Here is a 20,982-nt window from a genome sequence, read left to right on the forward strand (position 1 = left end):
CGCTGGTTGTGTTAATAGCATGAGGATTCCTATGTGAAAAGGAAAGAATGTTATAGTTAGAGTGCAGGAGACTTAGTAAACTTAGAAACTAAGCAAAAGAAGACAATCTTGTGCATACTCTTCTTCATGTCTTGAAGAATTAGTAAATTATGAAAGGTGTTAAGAAGAGGTTAGAGATACAAAATGAGAGAGAAATGTGGAGGCTGGGTTATGAAAGCAAATGTTAACTATGATGAGAGTCAGTATGTCAGTACAGAAAGTGGGGATGCCAAGCTGCAAATTGACCCAGGAACTGTTGGGTTAGGAGTGAAGTATACAATTGCTGCTTGCTAGTTGAAGTGGTCTGAGTCTCGCATTTTGAGGAGAATGCAAGTAAAGGCAGTAAGTGGGAAGTGACTTGAAAAGTACATTTTGAAGAAAGAAACAGGCCAGAACCTTCCATATCTGAACTCGGATCTATGGGTAGGAGAAAAATTTAGCCCACTATAAAAAAGAGCAGCAGTAGAGGTCGTATCTGACTGTTGAATCCAAATTTCAGTGGGAGCCAACAGATTAAAGAGATTTCAAAGGAAAAAAGTAATATTAAGGGGATAAAATACACCAAGTAATGTCACAATACCAGTTCACAAAACTATATGAAAGGTCTATTTTATCCCCTTACTATTGTTTTCTGCTGAAACACTTCTGTGAGGAGACGCCTGCAGCTGATCAGGTTTGCTTCACCACGACAAAGCATCCTTACTCTTTCTTTCCTAAACACATTATAGAGTTTTGCCCTATGTAGTAGATGATAGTTTTGATTTTACTTTGGCTCATTTGAATCTGTATCTATTACATACTATGTTTCTGTCCTTTCTTTTCTTTTCCTTAGCTTTTGTTTATATTAAAGGAAAAACTAATCAATACATGAAAATTAGTTTTACCCTGATCAAACGTTTCAGAAAATACAGATAAAGAAAACAGGAGAAGACATAATGAATGTTAGTCAACACTAATAAAATTAGCAGGGTTCCAGTATGTGGAAGACAAAAAGTCAGATCTAGCAGTACAAGGTGGGCCAGGGTTAGGAGTGATGTATCATGCATCTAGGAGCAGGAGAATAGAATCTGAACAGCGGGAAAAGATAATAATGGATGTTTTAAGAATGTAAATAAAGCATAAGAGTGGCACATAAAGGAGATGAGAGGAGGGTAGAGGAGAGGAAATTGATATGCGCAATCGCAGAGATACCCAGCAAGTCTGGCGCCAAACCAGCAAAGGTACAACCACACATGCACTTAGCGCAAGCTGCCCCAGCTAAGCAAGCCTTAGAGGGCTGGAATACTTTTCACCCAGCTTTCAGTAAATGGGAGAGGGACTTTATCAGAACCCTTCCCAAGCCCGCTGTCGCCGGGCAGCTGGCGTCTGGTGATGCGGCTGGAGCCTGGTCGAGAACAGGTAGTTACCTCTGTGTGAAACCCTGTGAGCGTAGCGCAAAGAGAAAGGGAAAAAAAACCTAAGACCAACCCTGAAAGAGTGCAACCAATACTGCAAGCACCACTCACCACCACAACACATAGGAACTGCAGTAAACAGCAAAGACCTGAGCTGGGAGCAGAGTTAAATAGCCCACCTGATGCTAAAGGAAATGATCAGGTGTTGAATACCTCCCAATCACCCCCAGGCAACCACTCCCTGCTAACTTGCACAGCAGAATGGACACAACACTGCCTAGTACCAAACGCAGCAGCGGCCTGCATTGCCTGGCAACTGAGGAACACAGTGTCCGATGTTCCCTGCGCAGTGAAATCTGTGAGAGATACAGGGTCCTGTATCCTCACACATCCTACTACTCCTGAACACAACACTCCATAAGATTGGGACGGTTTCCCTGCAAACGTGGTAGCTCCGCCTCCATGGTGAACAGACCCCTTCCTGATAACCAGGGAAGGCTGACAGTGTACCCTATTGGGGCCAGCAGGACAATCGCGGTACTTGAGACCAGAGTAGCGTAGCACCGGACCCGATCCATTCCCAGGTGGGAACACAGAACCACAGTTCCTAACAGAAATTAGATGAGACAAGAGATGGACTGATGTGGATAAAATGCCCTGCAGTTATGAAAGGTTGGTGGTTTTAAAAGGACACCGCAGACAGAACAAAGATGGAAGCGGAAACAACAAAAATGAATTATACCGCATATCTGAGTTGTTAGCAAGAAAGGTGAGGGCGAAGATAATTTCAAAACAAGTAGCTGAAAGGTGCACTGACATGCTCAGCCACATCAAGGGTACACGGAGCACTTATTTGCATCTACCTCTGCCTTCTTTTGACAATTATGACACTCAGACTCTACAGTCTACAGATAGACAAAGATTGAAAGAAAAATAAGTTAGAAAGGTTTGGAAGTTTGTATTTTGTTGAGAATCTCAGAAGCTAGTAGTAATTAATCATGTGATTTACATATTGCCTTTATCCTATTTTTTTTACAAAATGTAGCTCTGAGTACTGAAAAATGTATGACAAATTCATATCTATATACAGTACAGACCAAAAGTTTGGATACACCTTCTCATTTAAAGATTTTTCTGTATTTTCATGACTATGAAAACTGTACATTCACACTGAAGGCATCAAAACTATGAATTAACACATGTGGAATTATATACTTAACAAAAAAGTGTGAAACAACTGAAAATATGTCTTATATTCTAGGTTCTTCAAAGTAGCCACCTTTAGCTTTGATGACTGCTTTGCACACTCTTGGCATTCTCTTGATGCGCTTCAAGAGGTAGTCACCGGAAATGTCTTCCAACAATCTTGAAGGAGTTCCCAGAGATGCTTAGCACTTGTTGGCCCTTTTGCCTTCACTCTGTGGTCATGCTCACCCCAAACCATCTCGATTGGGTTGAGGTCTGGTGACTGTGGAGGCCAGGTCATCTGGCGTAGCACCCCATCACTCTCCATCTTGGTCAAATAGCCCTTACACAGCCTGGAGGTGTGTTTGGGGTCATTGTCCTGTTGAAAAATAAATGATGGTCCAACTAAACGCAAACCGGATGGAATAGCATGCCGCTGCAAGATGCTGTGGTAGCCACGCTGGTTCAGTATGCCTTCAATTTTGAATAATTCCCCAACAGTGTCACCAGCAAAGCACCCCCACACCAACACACCTCCTCCTCCATGCTTCACGGTGGGAAACAGGCATGTAGAGTCCATCTGTTCACCTTTTCTGCGTCGCACAAAGACACGGTGGTTGGAACCTAAGATCTCAAATTTGGACTCATCAGACCAAAGCACAGATTTCCAATGGTCTAATGTCCATTCCTTGTGTTCTTTAGCCCAAACAAGTCTCTTCTGCTTGTTGCTTGTCCTTAGCAGTGGTTTCCTAGCAGCTATTTTACCATGAAGGCCTGCTGCACAAAGTCTCCTCTTAACAGTGGTTGAAGAGATGTGTCTGCTGCTAGAACTCTGTGTGGCATTGACCTGGTCTCTAATCTGAGCTGCTGTTAACCTACGATTTCTGAGGCTGGTGACTCGGATAAACTTATCCTCAGAAGCAGAGGTGACTCTTGGTCTTCCTTTCCTGGGGTGGTCCTCATGTGAGCCAGTTTCTTTGTAGCGCTTCATGGTTTTTGCAACTGCACTTGGGGACACTTTCAAAGTTTGCCCAATTTTTCGGACTGACTGACCTTCATTTCTTAAAGTAATGATGGCCACTCATTTTTCTTTACTTAGCTGCTTTTTTCTTGCCATAATACAAATTCTAACAGTCTATTCAGTAGGACTATCAGCTGTGTATCCACCAGACTTCTGCACAACACAACTGATGGTCCCAACCCCATTTATAAGGCAAGAAATCCCACTTATTAAACCTGACAGGGCACACCTGTGAAGTGAAAACCATTTCCAGTGACTACCTCTTGAAGCTCATCAAGAGAATGCCCAGAGTGTGCAAAGCAGTCATCAAAGCAAAAGGTGGCTACTTTGAAGAACCTAGAATATAAGACATATTTTCAGTTGTTTCACACTTTTTTAGTTAAGTATATAATTCCACATGTGTTAATTTATAGTTTTGATGCCTTCAGTGTGAATGTACAATTTTCATAGTCATGAAAATACAGAAAAATCTTTAAATGAGAAGGTGTGTCCAAGCTTTTGGTCTGTACTGTATATTATATATTATCTTTACAAAAAAATATATATTTTTAAGAAAATACTACAACATTATACATCTTTAAAGTAACAATTTTCATTGGATATTTTTATATATACATTTATTATAACTCAATTTTCTTCAATAAATGAATATATAGATATATACTATATGTAATTATGTGATGATAAATATGTGGATTGATATTCCATTTTTTACTGAATTGTTCTTTGCATATGAGAATTTAAATTATATATAAAGATATTATTTACCACTGTCCAACACCTTACTTATTTTAGCTCATCTAAACATAAAAAGCGTAATAATTGGCACAACTCATTTCCTTATGTCCTGCATCCAAGTCCCAGACATGGGTGAATGTTATAGTCCTGATATACAGCAGTGCTCAGAGCAACAGTTAAAAGTGTATGCAAAAGTTCCATCCGCAGAAAACTGATCACTGCAGAACTTAATCCAACTCTTTAATTTAACAAGATGATACATTGATAGGCACAGAATGGATATAAAGGAACTGTTCAAGGCTGCTTTGCATTCATGTGGCAATCTTATCGATGTACCCTCTTGTTAAAATAGAGGGATTGACTGAGCTCTGCAATGATCGGTTACTGCCATGGTTCATTTTTATACATTACTGGAGGTTAATATTAAATAAAAACTTTTTTATCTAATAATGGGATGTGATACATTTTCTGATGTTTGATGGCACTACTTACTATGAAGTCTAATACATAAATACATAAAGTTAGCATTAAATAAGAAAAATACTATTTTAAGACGTTTGCTTGTTATCAATAGGTAAAAACCTTATGGTATACATCTAAACGCTTCAAGCTAATTCTGTAAATTGATTATGTGGTCTTACACAGCAGGATCAACAATTTCTTATTTATAAATGGCTGCTAATCTGTAGGAAGGTGTCAGTAACGTAGTACTAGCTCAAAATACTGTATAAGTGCTCCATCTGTCAGAGGCCGCAGGCTCAAAATGCTACCTCGGACAGACTTGGCACAAGCCACTCCATCTGGCAGACTCCAGAGAAACCCAACATCCTTTAACCCTGATACAGGGATCTGGTTTTACAGCGGGACCCAGTGGATTGCTACCACAGAGGGGATGCCATCCAGAAGGGGAAATGGTCTCCAAGCAGGGTCAATCAGAGAAGTTGCGTCAAGAACAAAGTCAGGAGGCGAGTGGGTAGTCAGATTACAAGCCGGAGTCAGAACAAGGGAAAGACAAAAGAGATAACTAGAGCCAAGTCAGAGCCAGGTCTGAGCCTATGCCACTAGCTGAACACAATCTAGCTAATAAATGGCAGCTAGAGACTGTCTGCTGGATTTATATAGAAGGAAACCCATTCATGGCTCCCAGTAGAGAGTAGAGATGAGCGGTGTTCGACTAGAACTGTTCGCCAATCTCAAATTCGAGCTGTTTTGGGTGGTGTTCGAGTTGTTCGACGAACCCGAACGATTTGCAAAAAATTCGGCTGTTCGAGGTTATGTTCGATAACTGTTCTTGCACCAAAAGCGTGTCCTGCATGTCTGGCGCTATTTAGAGCACCAATCATGCAGGGATTGTCTGCCACTCACTGTAATGCCACAGCCATGGTGGTTGTGGCATTACAGTGATTGCCCAAATCGATGGGAACAGTGCTCACAGTGAAACATGTAAAGCCGGCAATTCAGCAGCTGCATACACCGGTACCCGACAATTTATAACAGACAGAATAGAGCTTCACACATAGATTAGATAGATAGAAACATGTCAGTCACATATATATGAAGTACAGTGATAGTGTTGGTTACTGTACTTGTCATTTAGTGTAAAGAATTTATCAAAAAAAATAATAGTGTTTTCATGCACTGTCTCTTTAAAAATGCCGGCCGGCAATTCAGCATCTGTACCCGACAATTTAGAATAGAAGGAATAGAGAATCACACATAGATTAGATAGATAGAAACATGTCAGCCACATATATATGAAGTACAGTGACAGTGTTGCTTACTGTACTTGTCATTTAGTGTAAAGGATTTATTAAAAAATATAATAGTGTTTTCGTGCACCGTCTCTTTAAAAAAGCCGGCCGGCAATTCAGCAGCGGTACCCGACAATTTATAACAGACAGAATAGAGCTTCACACATAGATTAGATAGATAGAAACATGTCAGTCACATATATATGAAGTACTGTGACAGTGTTGCTTACTGTACTTGTCATTTACTGCAAAGGATTTATTAAAAAAAATAATAGTGTTTTCATGCACCGACTCTTTAAAAAAGCCGGCCGGCAATTCAGCATCTGTACCCGACAATTTATAACAGAAAGAATAGAGAATCACACATAGATTAGGTAGATAGAAACATGTCAGTCACATATAAATGAAGTACTGTGACAGTGTTGCTTACTGTACTTGTCATTTACTGCAAAGGATTTATTAAAAAAAATAATAGTGTTTTCGTGCACCGTCTCTTTAAAAAAGCCGGCCGGCAATTCAGCAGCGGTACCCGACAATTTATAACAGACAGAATAGAGCTTCACACATAGATTAGATAGATAGAAACATGTCAGTCACATATATAATAAGTACAGTGACAGTGTTGGTTACTGTACTTGTCATTTAGTATTAAAATAAAGGATTTATTATTAAAAAAAATTGGCGTGGGGTTCCCCGTAATTTTAGTCTCTAGCGGAGGTTAAGCAGACAGCGTGGGAAAATTCTCCTGCACTCAGCGCTTCAGCGTGAGAATTTTCCCACGCTGTCAGTGACGTGCATGAGGTGAGCTCATTCATGTCCAATGAACTCAGCTGACCTCATGTACGTCACTGACAGCGTGGGAGAATTCTCACGCTGAAGTGCTGAGTGCAGGAGAATTCTCCCACGCTGTCAGTGACGTGCATGAGGTGCGCCGAGTTCATTGGACATGAACTCGTCTCATCTTTATGCCGTCACAGCCAGACACTGCAGAGCGCAAGCATGCCTGCGCTTCTCAGTGTCTGCGGGATGACAGGCTGGATGGCAGCGTTCTGCTGCGGTCCAACCAGTCATGTGAATGTAGCAGAGCTGAAGCTGTGGTGGGAACCATGGAAAGGTAAGGATGATGTTGCTTTATTATTTTACTTTTATTGCAGGAGATCGTTGGCTTCAGCTGGAATGGGCGTGACGGTAAGTATGGTTTAATTTAGAACAATAAAGGAATGTGTCTTTATTTCAATTAAAGGACTTTATTCTGGGTGTTTGTGTTTTCTTTTAACTTTGACTATGGGGTTAGTAATGGGGGTGTCTTATAGACGCCTCTCCATTACTAACCTGGGCTTGATGTCAGCTGGCATTATAAGCTGACATCAACTCCAACCCTATTACCCCCTGCCACCGCACCAGGGCAGCGTGGAAGAGCGAGGCTAAGTGCCAGAATTGGCGCATCCTATGGATGCGCCATTTCTGGGGCGGCTGACGGCTGGTGTTTCTAGCCTGGGAGGGGGCCAATATTCATGGCTCCCTTCCTGGGCTATTAATATCAGCCCCCAGCTGTCTGCCTAGCCTTTGCTAGCTATTAAATTAGGGGGGACCCCACGTCATTTTTTTTGGGGGGGTCCTCCATTTTAATAGCTAGTAAAGGCTAGGTATTCAGCTGGGGGCTGATATTAGTAGCCTGGGAAGCTCCGTGGGTATTACCCCCTTCCCAGGCTTCAAACATCTGCCCCAGCTGTCTGCTTAACCTCCGCTAGAGACTAAAATTACGGGGAACCCCACGCCAATTTTTTTTAATAATAAATCCTTTATTTTAATACTAAATGACAAGTACAGTAACCAACACTGTCACTGTACTTATTATATATGTGACTGACATGTTTCTATCTATCTAATTTATGTGTGAAGCTCTATTCTGTCTGTTATAAATTGTCGGGTACAGATGCTGAATTGCCGGCCGGCTTTTTTAAAGAGACGGTGCACGAAAACACTATTATATTTTTTAATAAATCCTTTACACTAAATGACAAGTACAGTAAGCAACACTGTCACTGTACTTCATATATATGTGACTGACATGTTTCTATCTATCTAATCTATGTGTGAAGCTCTATTCCTTCTATTCTAAACTGTCGGGTACAGATGCTGAATTGCCAGCCGGCTTTTTTAAAGAGATGGTGCATGAAAACACTATTATTTTTTTTAATAAATCCTTTGCAGCAAATGACAAGTACAGTAAGCAACACTGTCACAGTACTTCATATATATGTGACTGACATGTTTCTATCTATCTAATCTATGTGTGAAGCTCTATTCTGTCTGTTATAAATTGTCGGGTACCGCTGCTGAATTGCCGGCCGGCTTTTTTAAAGAGACGGTGCACGAAAACACTATTATATTTTTTAATAAATCCTTTACACTAAATGACAAGTACAGTAAGCAACACTGTCACTGTACTTCATATATATGTGACTGACATGTTTCTATCTATCTAATCTATGTGTGATGCTCTATTCCTTCATGTCTAAATTGTCGGGTACCGGTGTATGCCGCTGCTGAATTGCCGGCCGGCTTTTTTAAAGAAAGCGTCTTCTGAGCAGTTTGTCAGCTTTTGGACACCTTTGAAGGTGTTTTCTATGTGTTTCTATGTGTTTTTGTTTGCCTGCCATTGGTTTTAACGGTGTTCGACGGTGTTCTAAGGTGTTCGACGAACAGTTCGACGAACAGTTCCTCGAACATCCCGGTGTTCGACGAACCGAACCGAACCCGAACACTACGGGGGTGGCTCAACACTAGTAGAGAGCTACTTACACACCAGCTTACTGCAGATACAAAAATGAGTAACAAAGGGGAAACTATCCCTGCCCAGTGACCAGGGCAGGGGTTGCAGCAGCATGTTCATGTCAGAATAAGTAACAATGTTTCCATTCAATGACAATAAACAGAAACATTGAAAATGGTGAGTGAGTGACTGAAACACATAGGGTAAAAGAAAGTTGAAAAATAATTCACTAACCAATGACTAAGCATCATCATTTACATAAATCTGGATAACTTTTTGTACATGAATTGCTTAGCCTGAGTTACTTATAAAACTTATGAAGCAATTTCAGTATAAGTTGTACCCTGGCACTAATTACAGAGGATCTACTCTGCATGGTGATCCTCCTGTTTCAGGATAATAATAATAATGTTTTTATTTATATAGCGCCAACATATTCTGCAGTGCTTTACAATTCAGACAATTTACAGACACTATTGTCACTGTCACCATTGGGGCTCACAATCTAGATTCACTATCAGTGTGTCTTTGGAGTGTGGGAGGAAACCGGAGAACCTGAGGGAAACCCACACAAGCACGGGGAGAACATACAAACTCCTTGCAGATGTTGTCCTTCGTTGGATTTGAACCTAGGACCCCAGCGCTGCAAGGCTGCAGTGCTAACCACTGATCCACCGTGCTGCCCATGTCCTTCTTCCAGTGGCTGAATATGTTTTTAACAAGTGAATTCTTTCCCACACATAAAGTATAATGAAAAGACACAGATTTGTGTAGTTGCTCAGTCCTAGTGCCCAACTCCAATTGGCTGCATCCCACAGCAACAGGGTCTCTGCCAAATTGGTTAGCACATGTGCCACAGGTGAAGGTACCCGAATAGGACTTTGGTCAACTAAACTGCTTTGCATATAAAATGTTTTAAAATTACCCTCCTGGATTGTTACTGTTTTTTTTTCACACAGTTATATTGAAAATGCTAAATACAAATTATTAAAAAAAACATGCTATCAGTTTTAAATAAATAATACATTAGAACTGGAGATTAGTTCCTTTTATAAAATTGCATTCCTCCTTTGCAATATTTTATATATCCTTTTACATTTAGCCATCATCAAATCACACATTCCACAGTAAAGACTTGGCTTGTTATGACATTTTACGTTTTGCCACATAATTTGACCATGAACAAAAAACAAAGATTCTTCCTTCTGACTCGTGGTCTTGGAATGCTTTAACCATGCATCTTCTCCTGAATATGTTGGTATAAAAGCATTCGTGTTTGCAAATCTCAGAAATAAAAGCATTAAAATGGATTGCTTACTAATTTCACACACACAAAAGGAAACAAAAGAAAAAGTGAAAAAATATATTTTCTGCTGATAATCTTTCCAGGTTCCAGTGAATAAATGCGCCTACAACATATGTGATTTAAATTAGTCATTCTGGAATTTCAGTAGGATGATGGTTTAGGATTTATGACAGTCTTCTGCTTTTCATGTTTAGTCCGGTCATTATTTGCCAGTATTAAAAACTGTTTAATAAAGCTAAAAATATTCAAGCAAAAAAACAATACTTTTCACTTTAAAAGCCAAATGTGCAACATTTACAGCAGTCATATTCATAAATGCTCATTTTAATGCATGACATTAGTGTATATAAAAAGTCTATACACCCCTGTTGATATGCCAGTTTTTGGCACAAAAAAAAAATTATACCCAAAAAAATAATTTCAGAATTTTTCCACCTTTAATGTCACCCATAAAATGTACAAATTCCTTGAGAAACAAACTGAAATTATTTTGAGGGAGAAAATAAAAATATCAAAACTAAAATAATGTGGTTACATAAGTGTGATCATAATTGAGATGCGGTTGTGTTGAGAATTAGCCAATCAAATGCAAACTTATGTTAACCCTAGAAAGCATACCTGGGGCCTCGCAGGCCCGCCCTGTTAATTGTTTTCTATTTTCTGCAAGATTACTTTAGTTAGAATTTTGAAACTCTAGATATTCCTCAGGTATATAGTTGTTTGTCATTTTTGTTTGAGTTATTCCATGTTATTTGCACACGGGCCTAAAAGGCCCCAGGTATGTGAAAAAGTAGATATTTATGATCATGCGTTCTAGGGTTAAACAATAGTCAGTACACAGCTGCCATCATTTAAAGCGATTCTAATTAACCCAATATAAACTTTAGCTGTTCTAGTAGGATTCTGACACTTTCTCAGTTGATTCGAATCAATCTATCTGATCGATATATCAGACAGATTAACCTATCTCATCTATCACTTTGATCCAATAGAGAGAAAGATAGATAGAGATAGGTCTATCACTCTATCTGAGCTATTTATCCTGATCTATTTATCCTTAGATTTTCAAATTAGTGAGGAAGGCTTGAGAACAAAGGACATTTTAATCTGAGGTCTCCCTCTGTAGGTGTAGGGAGGGGGAAAGTCTAAGGAAAACCAAGAGAAAGGGAGTGGGAGGAAGCAGAGGTGACAGGAGTGTGACCTGCAGCTGAAGGAGGGGGAGAGCCTGGGACCAGCACAGGTAAGCAGACATCACCTGCTTTTTATTTTTTTAAGATTCTAACTATGACAGCTTAACAACTGGAGAATTCCTCTTTAACCCCTTTACAATCACCTATACGCATTAAAACGGCGATCGTTAAGGGGTCTCATTGCCTAATTACCATCTTAAAACGACAATCAGGAATAAGTAAATAGCGTCACCTGGAGGCGGCAATTCCTAGGGTGTCAGCTGTATGTCACAGCTGACACCCTGCAGTATCGGCCCAGGCCAGTTTTGCGACCGATCGGTGCCGATTAACTCCTTAAATAACGCTGTCAATTGCGACAGCGGTATTTAAGTTGTTACAAGGGTGTCACAAGACCCCCTTAGTAACCATTGGAACCCCGCGATGAGAATTGCGGGTCCCGATGGTTACCATGGTACTCTGGGTCTCACAGGTTGAGTCAGGCTGAGTCAGTGACTCACTGATAGGTCTCATGCACTGCAGTACACGAGTAAGTGTATGAGACCAGAGATCAAAATAAAAATTATACATGTCCCTTAGTGGGACTAAGTGTAAAAGTGAAAAAAATGAAATAAAAAATGTAAAAAAGTTAAAAAAAAACTCACCAAAAAGTGCACACAAATCACTAAAAGCCGCTTTGTCACTCAAAACGCATTTGTGATAAAACAAAAATAAACCAAAAAAAAAGTACACATAATTGGTATCGCCGCGTCCAGAATGACCCGCTCTATAAAACTGGCACGTTATTTATTCCGTTAGGCGAACGCTGTAAAAAATAAAATAGAACAACAAAAATGTCGCTTTTTCATTATACTGACACAAAAAAGGTAATAAAAATTGATCAAAAAGTATGTAAAAAAATGGTACAAATGAAAACGCCAAACTGTCCCGCAAAAAAACAAGCCCCAATATGGCTCATTTGACAAAAAATTAAACAGTTACAGCTCTCAGAATCTGATGATGCAAAAACAAATTCATTTTTGTAAAATATTGTTTTTAGTCTATTTTTACCACGAAAATTTTGTTTTAGCCCCAGATTTTACATTTTCACACTGGGAAATGGGTAAAAATGGCACCAAAATTTGTCCCACAATTTCTACTAAATATAGAAATACCCCATATATGGCTGTACAGTAATGCTTAGCCATACGTCGAGACTCGGGAGGGATGTAGCGCTATTTGCCTCCTAGAGTGTAGATTTTTCTTGAATATTATGCGGACTCTATGTACACAGCCCCTAAGTGCTAGAACTGTAGAATGCCCCCTCAAATGACCCCATTTTGAAAATTATACCCCTTTGGGAATTTATCTACAGGTGTAGTGACAATTTTGACTCCATGGGTCTTTTCCAAAAACAAGCAGCAGCGGATGTTGCTGAGTGAAAATTGCAAACTGCCGTTGCAGTGACCAGTACATTGCAGTGACCAGTACATTGCAGTGACCAATACATTGTAGTGACCAATACATTGCAGTGACCAGTACATTGTGCCCAGCTCATGCTTCTGGAGACATGCATCCGTAAATTAGACGGGCTCTCATCGCTACAGAAATGCCAAACATGTGGAAGCTTACTGCAGCCATCCATACGTCCTTGGTCAATAAGGCCCAGGCCACAAGGATGTATGGATACATCTCACGTCAGAAAGGGGTTAAAGGAAGAGAAAAGCTTGCATGGCTTTTATCTTGCTACTACAATTATTTTCTTTTGCATGGTTATGTAGCACCCCTTAGTATATTTTTTATACTGTGGTGCCCACTATACTTTTTTTGCTGTTAAAGGGGTTAAAGGAGCTGCAGGTATTTCTGACAAGTACAGTTTGGGAACTGCATGTGACAACAATAGCCTGTATTCTTCATGTCTGGCCTGTGGGGTAGTGTAGCAAGACAGAAGGCTTTTCTTACACAAAAAAACATCCAAATATAGCTATGGGAAAAACTGCATCAAGTTTGCAGAAAGCATGTGGGGAAACATGTTATGGTCAGATGAAACCAAGGATGAACATTTGTGAACATAATTCCAAAAAAGGCAACACTGCACATCACCAAAAGAACACCATTCCCACAATGAAGCATGGTAGAGGTAACATTATGTTTTGGGGCTTTGTTTAGACAGCTGGAACTAGGACTTTAGTCTAGGTTGAGGGAATTCTGAACAGTTACAAATATTAGTAAATTTTGCAACAAAAACTTAAGGCTTCTGCTAAAAATCTGAAGATGAATTTCACCTTTCAAAACAACTCTAAGCATACCTCAAAATGAAGAAAAGAAAGGCTTCTCCAGAAAAAGATTAACATTTTGGAATGGCCTAGCCAAAGCCCAAACATGAATCCAACTGAAAATCTGTGGGTTGACCTGAAGAGGGCTGTTGACAGGAGACACCCTCACAATATGACAGATTTGGAGTGCTACTTCAAGGAAGAGCGAGCAAAGACTGCCAATACCAGATGTGCCATGACTCCTACCCAGAGACTGAGGTGAGTTTAAGGGTGTGCATATTTATGCAACCACATTATTTTAGTTCTTTATTTTTCTTTTTCCACTCAAAAAGACTTCGGTTTGTTTTTCAATTGAACTGGACAGTTTTCCAGTGACATTAGAGGTGGAAAAAGTTCAGAAATTATTTTTCTTAGTATCATTTTTTTTTTATATGACAGAAACCTTGGATTTTAACATGGGTGTGTAGACTTTTTATATCCACTGCATATAATATCGCATGGACTGAACACATTTGTTGGTTCTTTACTTTGGCTCAAGAAATGTGTCCTGTATAGAGGATTCTGAAAAATCACTATACTATTTATAAGACTGATTTTAGCTGTCTTGTATTTATCTGCTGCCTAACTCATATGGACCTCAATTTTCGATGCTATATAACAAAACCAGTAACTTTATTACCAACAGAAACCAATCACAGTGCCTTGTTCATTTTTTTTCAGTTTAATTTATAAAATAAAATATAAACTTTGGTCACCAGGGGCAACAAGGAAAGGTTTAGTTTTTTATTACCAGACACTTTCAGTAAATGGGGCCTTTATAGCATGTTAAAACACTTTTTATTAAAAATGTGTCATCTGTGAAAAAAAATTGATGGAGATTTAAAAAAACAACTACTATGTCAGTTTGCTGACGTAACTGCACAAAAGTCATATGATGTACATTATGAATATCATACTTATTAATGCCAATTCTGTGTGACTAATTTATAAAAATTCTCTACTTACCTTGCATTTATTTCTTCATGACATTTTATTACACAAAAAAGGAATTATTTTCTGTGTCTATTATTTTTATGGGATTCCATCTGCTGCCAACAAAATTTGATCATGTCCTATTGGTGCATCTGGCATATTATAAAAACAATTCAAAGTTGAATTAAAATGGAAAAGTTTATCAAAAAATGTATATTCGCGTTTAGCTAGAAGCAAAAAAAGGGGGCATATGTGGAGCGTTGCAGTAATATTTATAATTGCTGCAATTTGCACTACTCCTAGAGTAAGACTATCCACAGTTATATAGGAGTAGTGCAAATTGCAAAAATTATATATATTACTGCAACGCTCCTCATCTGCCTCATTTTTTTGCTTCTAGCAAAACACAAATATACATTTTTTATATAACTACACTGCTCAAAAAAATAAAGGGAACACTCAAATAACACATCCTAGATCTGAATGAATGAAATATTCTCATTGAATACTTTGTTCTGTACAAAGTTGAATGTGCTGACAACAAAATCACACAAAAATCATCAATGGAAATCAAATTTATTAACCAATGAAGGTCTGGATTTGGAGTCACCCCCAAAATTAAAGTGGAAAAACACACTACAGGCTAATCCAACTTTGATGTAATGTCCTTAAAACAAGTGAAATGAGGCTCAGTATTGTGTGTGGCCTCCACGTCCCTGTATGACCTCCCTACAACACCTGGGCATGCTCCTGATGAGGTTGCGGATGGTCTCCTGTGGGATCTCCTCCCAGACCTGGACTAAAGCATCCGCCAACTCCTGGACAGTCTGTGGTGCAGCGTGACGTTGGTGGATGGAGCGACACATGATGTCCCAGATGTGCTCAATCGGATTCAGGTCTGGGGAACGGGCGGGCCAGTCCATAGCTTCAATGTCTTAATCTTGAGGAACTGCTGACACACTCCAGCCACATGAGGTCTGGCATTGTCCTGCATTAGGAGGAACCCAGGGCCAACAGCACCAGTATATGGTCTCACAAGGGGTCTGAGGATCTCATCCCGGTATCTAATGGCAGTCAGGCTACCTCTGCGAGCACATGGATGACTGTGCGGCCGTCCAAAAAAATGCCACCCCACACCATTACTGACCCACTGCCAAACCGGTCATGCTGAAGGATGTTGCAGGCAGCAGATCGCTCTCCACGGCATCTCCAGACTCAGGCACGTCTGTCATATGTGCTCAGTATGAACCAGCTTTCATCTGTTAAGAGCACAGGGCGCCAGTAGCAACTTTGCCAATCCTGGTGTCCTGTTGCAAATGCCAAGCATCCTGCATGGTGTTCGGCTGTGAGCACAACCCCCATCTGTGGACATCAGGCCCTCATACCACCATAATGGAGTCAGGTTCTAACCGTTTGTGCAGACACATGCACATTTGTGGCCTGCTGGAGGTCATTTTGCAGGGCTCTGGAAGAGCTCCTCCTTGCACAAAGGCGGAGGAAGCGGTCCTGCTGCTGGATTGTTGCCCTCATACGGCCCCCTCCACGTCTCCTGGAGTACTGGCCTGTCTCCTGGTAGCGCCTCCAGCCTCTGGACACTACACTGACAGACACAGCAAACCTTGCCACAGCTCGCATTGATGTGCCATCCTGGATGAGCTGCACTACCTGAGCAACATCTGTGGGTTGTAGAGTCCGTATCATGCTACCACGAGTGTGAAAGCACAACCAACAATCAAAAGTGACCAAAACATCAGCCAGAAAGCATTGGTACTGAGATATGGTCTGTGGATCCCACCTGCAGAACCACTCCTTTATTGAGGGTGTCTTGATAATTGCCAATAATTTCCATCTATTGTATTTTACATTTGCAGAATAGTTTTAGAACCCTCCTGTTTGTTTTTTCCATCTTGTGTTTTGTGGTCACGTGACCATCTGCCTTTATATTCCTGCTCTGCCCTTTTGGCTGTGCTGGACTTCAGTGTTTGACTGTTTCTCTTGCCAGGTGCTTCTGTGCCTTTCTCTGTCAGTTCATTTGGTCCTTCTTGGACCTTTAGCACCTTTTTGTCTGTTTGTCTTTTTGTGTTCTGCAACAACTTCTCTGTTTAGGAGGTGTCCCATTTTATGTTCAAGTCCTTAGTTCTTTTAGGGACCCCTCCCCTAATGCTATAGGTCTTCGTTCAGACTAGCCGAGGACTAAGGCAGGTCTGTTCGCTAGGAACAGGCAGCCTGCTACATCGTAGGGATTCAGCTTAGTTTTACTGTAGGGACAGTTTTCCCTTTTCTTTCCTTAGTACATGTTGCAGATCATAACAAATAGCATGTGAAATTGATAGTCAATCAGTTTTGCTTCCCAAGTGGACAGTTTGATTTCACAGAAGTTTGATTTACTTGGAGTTATATTCTGTTGTTTAAGTGTTCCCATTATTTTTTTGAGCAGTGTATAATAGACAAATGTTGGTTTTTGCCTTAGTTGCTGCTAGCTAGTACCCTAAACAAGAGCACCATTGTGCTATTCATAAAATGTATCTAAAATAGAAAAGTGGCAGAAAAATATGGTATTAATGTATGTTTCAATGTATCTGAATCGCTGAATCATTAGTGTGCCTGCACATGGCGCAAGACAGAAACATATCAGCTGGGTTCACTTAACCCAGTGATGGTATACTTCTAAGTGCAGACCAATGGCAGCACAACAGTCAAGTCCAGTTCATTGACACAAACTAGAGAATCTCCTTTCAACAAAATGAGCAGCCCCTGAACTCCCTTTTATCAGGCAGTATACCTTATCTGTGCATACCCTGTAGAATGTAAGCCCGTTTCATACTACAGATGGACAATGACCCAAAACATTAAGCCAAAGCAACCCAGGAGTTTATTAAAGCAAAGAAGTGGAATATTCTTGAATGGCCAAGTCAGTCACCTGATCTCAACCCAATTGAGCATGTATTTCACTTGTTAAAGACTAAACTTCAGACAGAAAGGCCCACAAACAAACAGCAACTGAAAACCACAGCAGTGAAGGCCTGGCAGAGCATCAAAAAGGAGGAAACAAAGCGTCTGGTGATGTCCATGAGTTCAAGACTTCAGGCAGTCATTGCCAACAAAGGGTTTTCAACCAAGTACTAGAAATGAACATTTTATTTATAATTATTTAATCTGTCCAATTACTTTTGGTCCCTTTAAAAACAGAGTGGCACATGTTAAGTAGCTGAAACTCCTAAACCCTTCATCCAATTTTAATGTGGATACCCTCAAATGAAAGCTGAAAGTCTGAACTTCAACTGCATCTGAATTGTTTTGTTTAAAATTCATTGTGGTAATGTCTAGAACCAAAATTAGAAAAATGTTGTCTCTGTCCAAATATATATGGACCTAACTGTATGTGATGTTTTTATTTTCATGTGTATGGGATGTTTGTATATAGATAGAATGCTATGTGAGGCTCAAACTGTATATAGGAGGCTATGTGAGGCTCATACTTTATATAGGAGGCTATGTGAGGCTCATACTAAATATAGGAAGCTATGTGGGACTCATGTTATATATGGGAGGCTATGTGGGGGATCATGCTGCATATGGGAGGTTATGTGGGAACTCATACTGTATATAGCAGTCTATGTGGTGACTCATGCTATATATGGGAGGCTATGTTCATGCTGTATATAGAAGGCTATGTAGGGGTTCATGATGTATATAGGTGGCTACGCGGGGCTAATGCTGTATATAGGAGGCTATGTGGGGCCTTATGCTGTGTATCGAAGGCTATGTGGGGGCTCATATTGTATATAGGGAGCTGTGTGTGTGCTCTTACGGGATATAGGGGGCTGTGTGTGGGCTCTTATGGTATATAGGGGTCTTGGTGTGGGCTCATATGGTATACAGGGGAATGTCAGCAGCACACTTAATTATGCTCAATATTAAGTGATATAATTAATATTAATATAAAATAATTATAATTAATATGTTAAAAATAATATTGAGTAGAATTATTTTCAGCCTATTGGTTTGTCCCTCCACAACAGTGACGGTCTCTCATGTGGCCCATTGGGAAAATTAATTACCCACCTCTGTTCTAGGGAGATAATCAGTCATTATGTGTAATACACAGATGTATGTACAGATGTAGCACTTATAAAAAGGAAACCTATAAGCATATTTTTACATATGGAAATATAACAAACCCCTCCCCCCACCCCCAAAAAAATAGTTTAGGTCAAAGAGTAAAGTTTCAAATATACTTAATATGTATTCTTTTTCATGTTTTTAAAAATGTGAATATGGTGAAAAAAGGTTTAATAACACCTGGGCTTGAGAAAGTCCCTCACTAGGGACGAAACGTTGTCATTTTTTGCCATGGGTCAATAAAAGCACCTTATATTTGACCATTTGGAATGCTGAATCTATCTATTATTTGTAGTATTCTGTGCTTAATATAATGGCGCTAGCTATTAAATATATTTATACCACTTTGCCCAAAGGTGTTGTAAATCAACGTGCGTAGCAATATAGTAAAGGTAAGCAAAAATGTAATAATACAAGGGAGAGTAGACAGACCGCAATACGTATATGTAAAACATTTGCCCATCACATCTTTATATATTATTTCTAACTGTAACTTAAAATAATTTTCTACTCTATGGATGAAAATCAGTAATTGCATGAAATTGTGAGTTAGTACAAGAAAAAGTAAAACTAACCAGAATATATCCCCCCACTCTGTAAATAAAGGCTGATGACTGCCCATTTTTCCAGTGTGTAGACACTGAACGTGGCAAACCATAAGATGAAGATGGCCGCTTTCACATACTGTAGTTATACCACAAAATGCCTTGACTCTCTCCAAGTGTGCATAACTCCTTTAATATCTGCCATGTATTAGCAAATAAAAAGTTAAAGGTGTTATATCTTATTTAATCAGGAAATTTGCACTTCAGTGCCATTCATGTATTAAGAAATTCTAAATAATTTTACCTTGTGGATGTCCCAGGTATGGGTCGACCCGTGTCTACAAGGACACACCAGCAGTATCCCGTGGATGGGTGACATTGTACAGGCTTGTATAGCCCTCCATTTGCACACTCAGGAATGACTACATTGTCATTCTTTGGTTGTCTGGCTTCCTCAAGGGCAGACTGGAGCTCCTGATCACAGGATGATGCTGTGCAAAACAGTAACAGTAACAATTTTAGAAATATTGCCTTCTTAATACTAATGACCTTAAGTATAAATAACAGTGCAGACTAAAAAAACAGTAATAAGTTTCCATAACAGTCAACCGGAAAATAATCCAATAAAATATACAGAATACAGTTGTAACTAACAATCAGAAAAAAAAGAAGGGAAAAAACAAGGTTATGGTTTTTATAACACTAAATAGATTGTAAAGAATACTTTTGGATATATCACAATGTCATGCTCTGGTGAACAAAGATAGAAAAGGGACCCTGTGCAAGAACAATATTTGGGCCCTGTGCAGCCAAGGACCTACTAAAAATGCAAAATTGCACCTGCTTTGGAGGTATAAAAGGGCCACCTTACCTCTTGGGCACCTGTGCGGTCACACAGGTTGCACCAATGATATGTCCGTCCCTGGTGTCATGTTTTAATGCCTTAAGACAAGAAGGTGTTTAAGAGAACTTAACATTTTTATTTTAAACTGTATACTTCACTAACAATGGTCCGAGAAACTGTTTAAAATTTTTTTTTTACAGTCTTTTGCCTTGATATTGGCAATTGAAATTAAGAGCACTCAATATGTAAATTTCCCCCTCAACCAAGGCAGTCTTAACAGAAAGGTGGGCATTTACTTTTTCCTTTCTTTGAAACTAAATAATAGCCCAATAAAGAGAAGGCAGCGCTATAGAGGGGAAAAAGAAGCAAATTCCCATACAGAAGGTCAAACACAGGCATTTTCATCAAATCTGGTGAGACTTGATATGTCTCACTTGATCACTTTGAGAACTTCTCATTCCCGTCATTACTGAGCAGAGCCAGGAGAGGAGAGCTGCAGAGTGAGAGCACCTGGCACAGTGAAAATCATCGTGGGAGCAGCCATTGTCACCTACAATACTCTGGAATTACTACAGGTGTCGGGGTATACCATTAATCTCCTTATAGCCTGACACCTATAGTAGATCCAGAGTGCTGTAAGTGATAAAAACTGATACTGTCTCACTTTGATCTTCAGTGCATCAGATGCTCCCACTCTGCAGCTCTCATCTCTCCTGGAACTATAATGGCAAGAAGTGAAGGGAGTCAATAGTTCTCAGCATAGTCAACTGAGACACATTGACTTTAAGTGTGGGCATTTTCTTTTTTCCCCACTCTTTGGCTATGCTTTCTTATAATTGAAAAAAAG

At 39.8% G+C, this 20,982-nt stretch overlaps 1 protein-coding gene across 1 annotated transcript in view; it reads right to left on the reverse strand.

Moving 5' to 3' along the window:
- The window catches only part of SMOC2 (SPARC related modular calcium binding 2), a 748,277-nt gene that overhangs the window by 330,601 nt on the left and 396,694 nt on the right, over window positions 1-20,982 (reverse strand). The window contains exon 8 of the mRNA XM_073672815.1: window positions 19,596-19,782. Coding sequence (XP_073528916.1) covers window positions 19,596-19,782 — 187 coding nt within the window. The remainder of the gene's footprint in view (window positions 1-19,595; window positions 19,783-20,982) is intronic.

Source organism: Phyllobates terribilis, unplaced genomic scaffold (assembly GCF_046119375.1).
Source record: "Phyllobates terribilis strain yellow unplaced genomic scaffold, ASM4611937v1 Scaffold_3__8_contigs__length_932513732, whole genome shotgun sequence".
NCBI lineage: Eukaryota > Metazoa > Chordata > Amphibia > Anura > Dendrobatidae > Phyllobates > Phyllobates terribilis.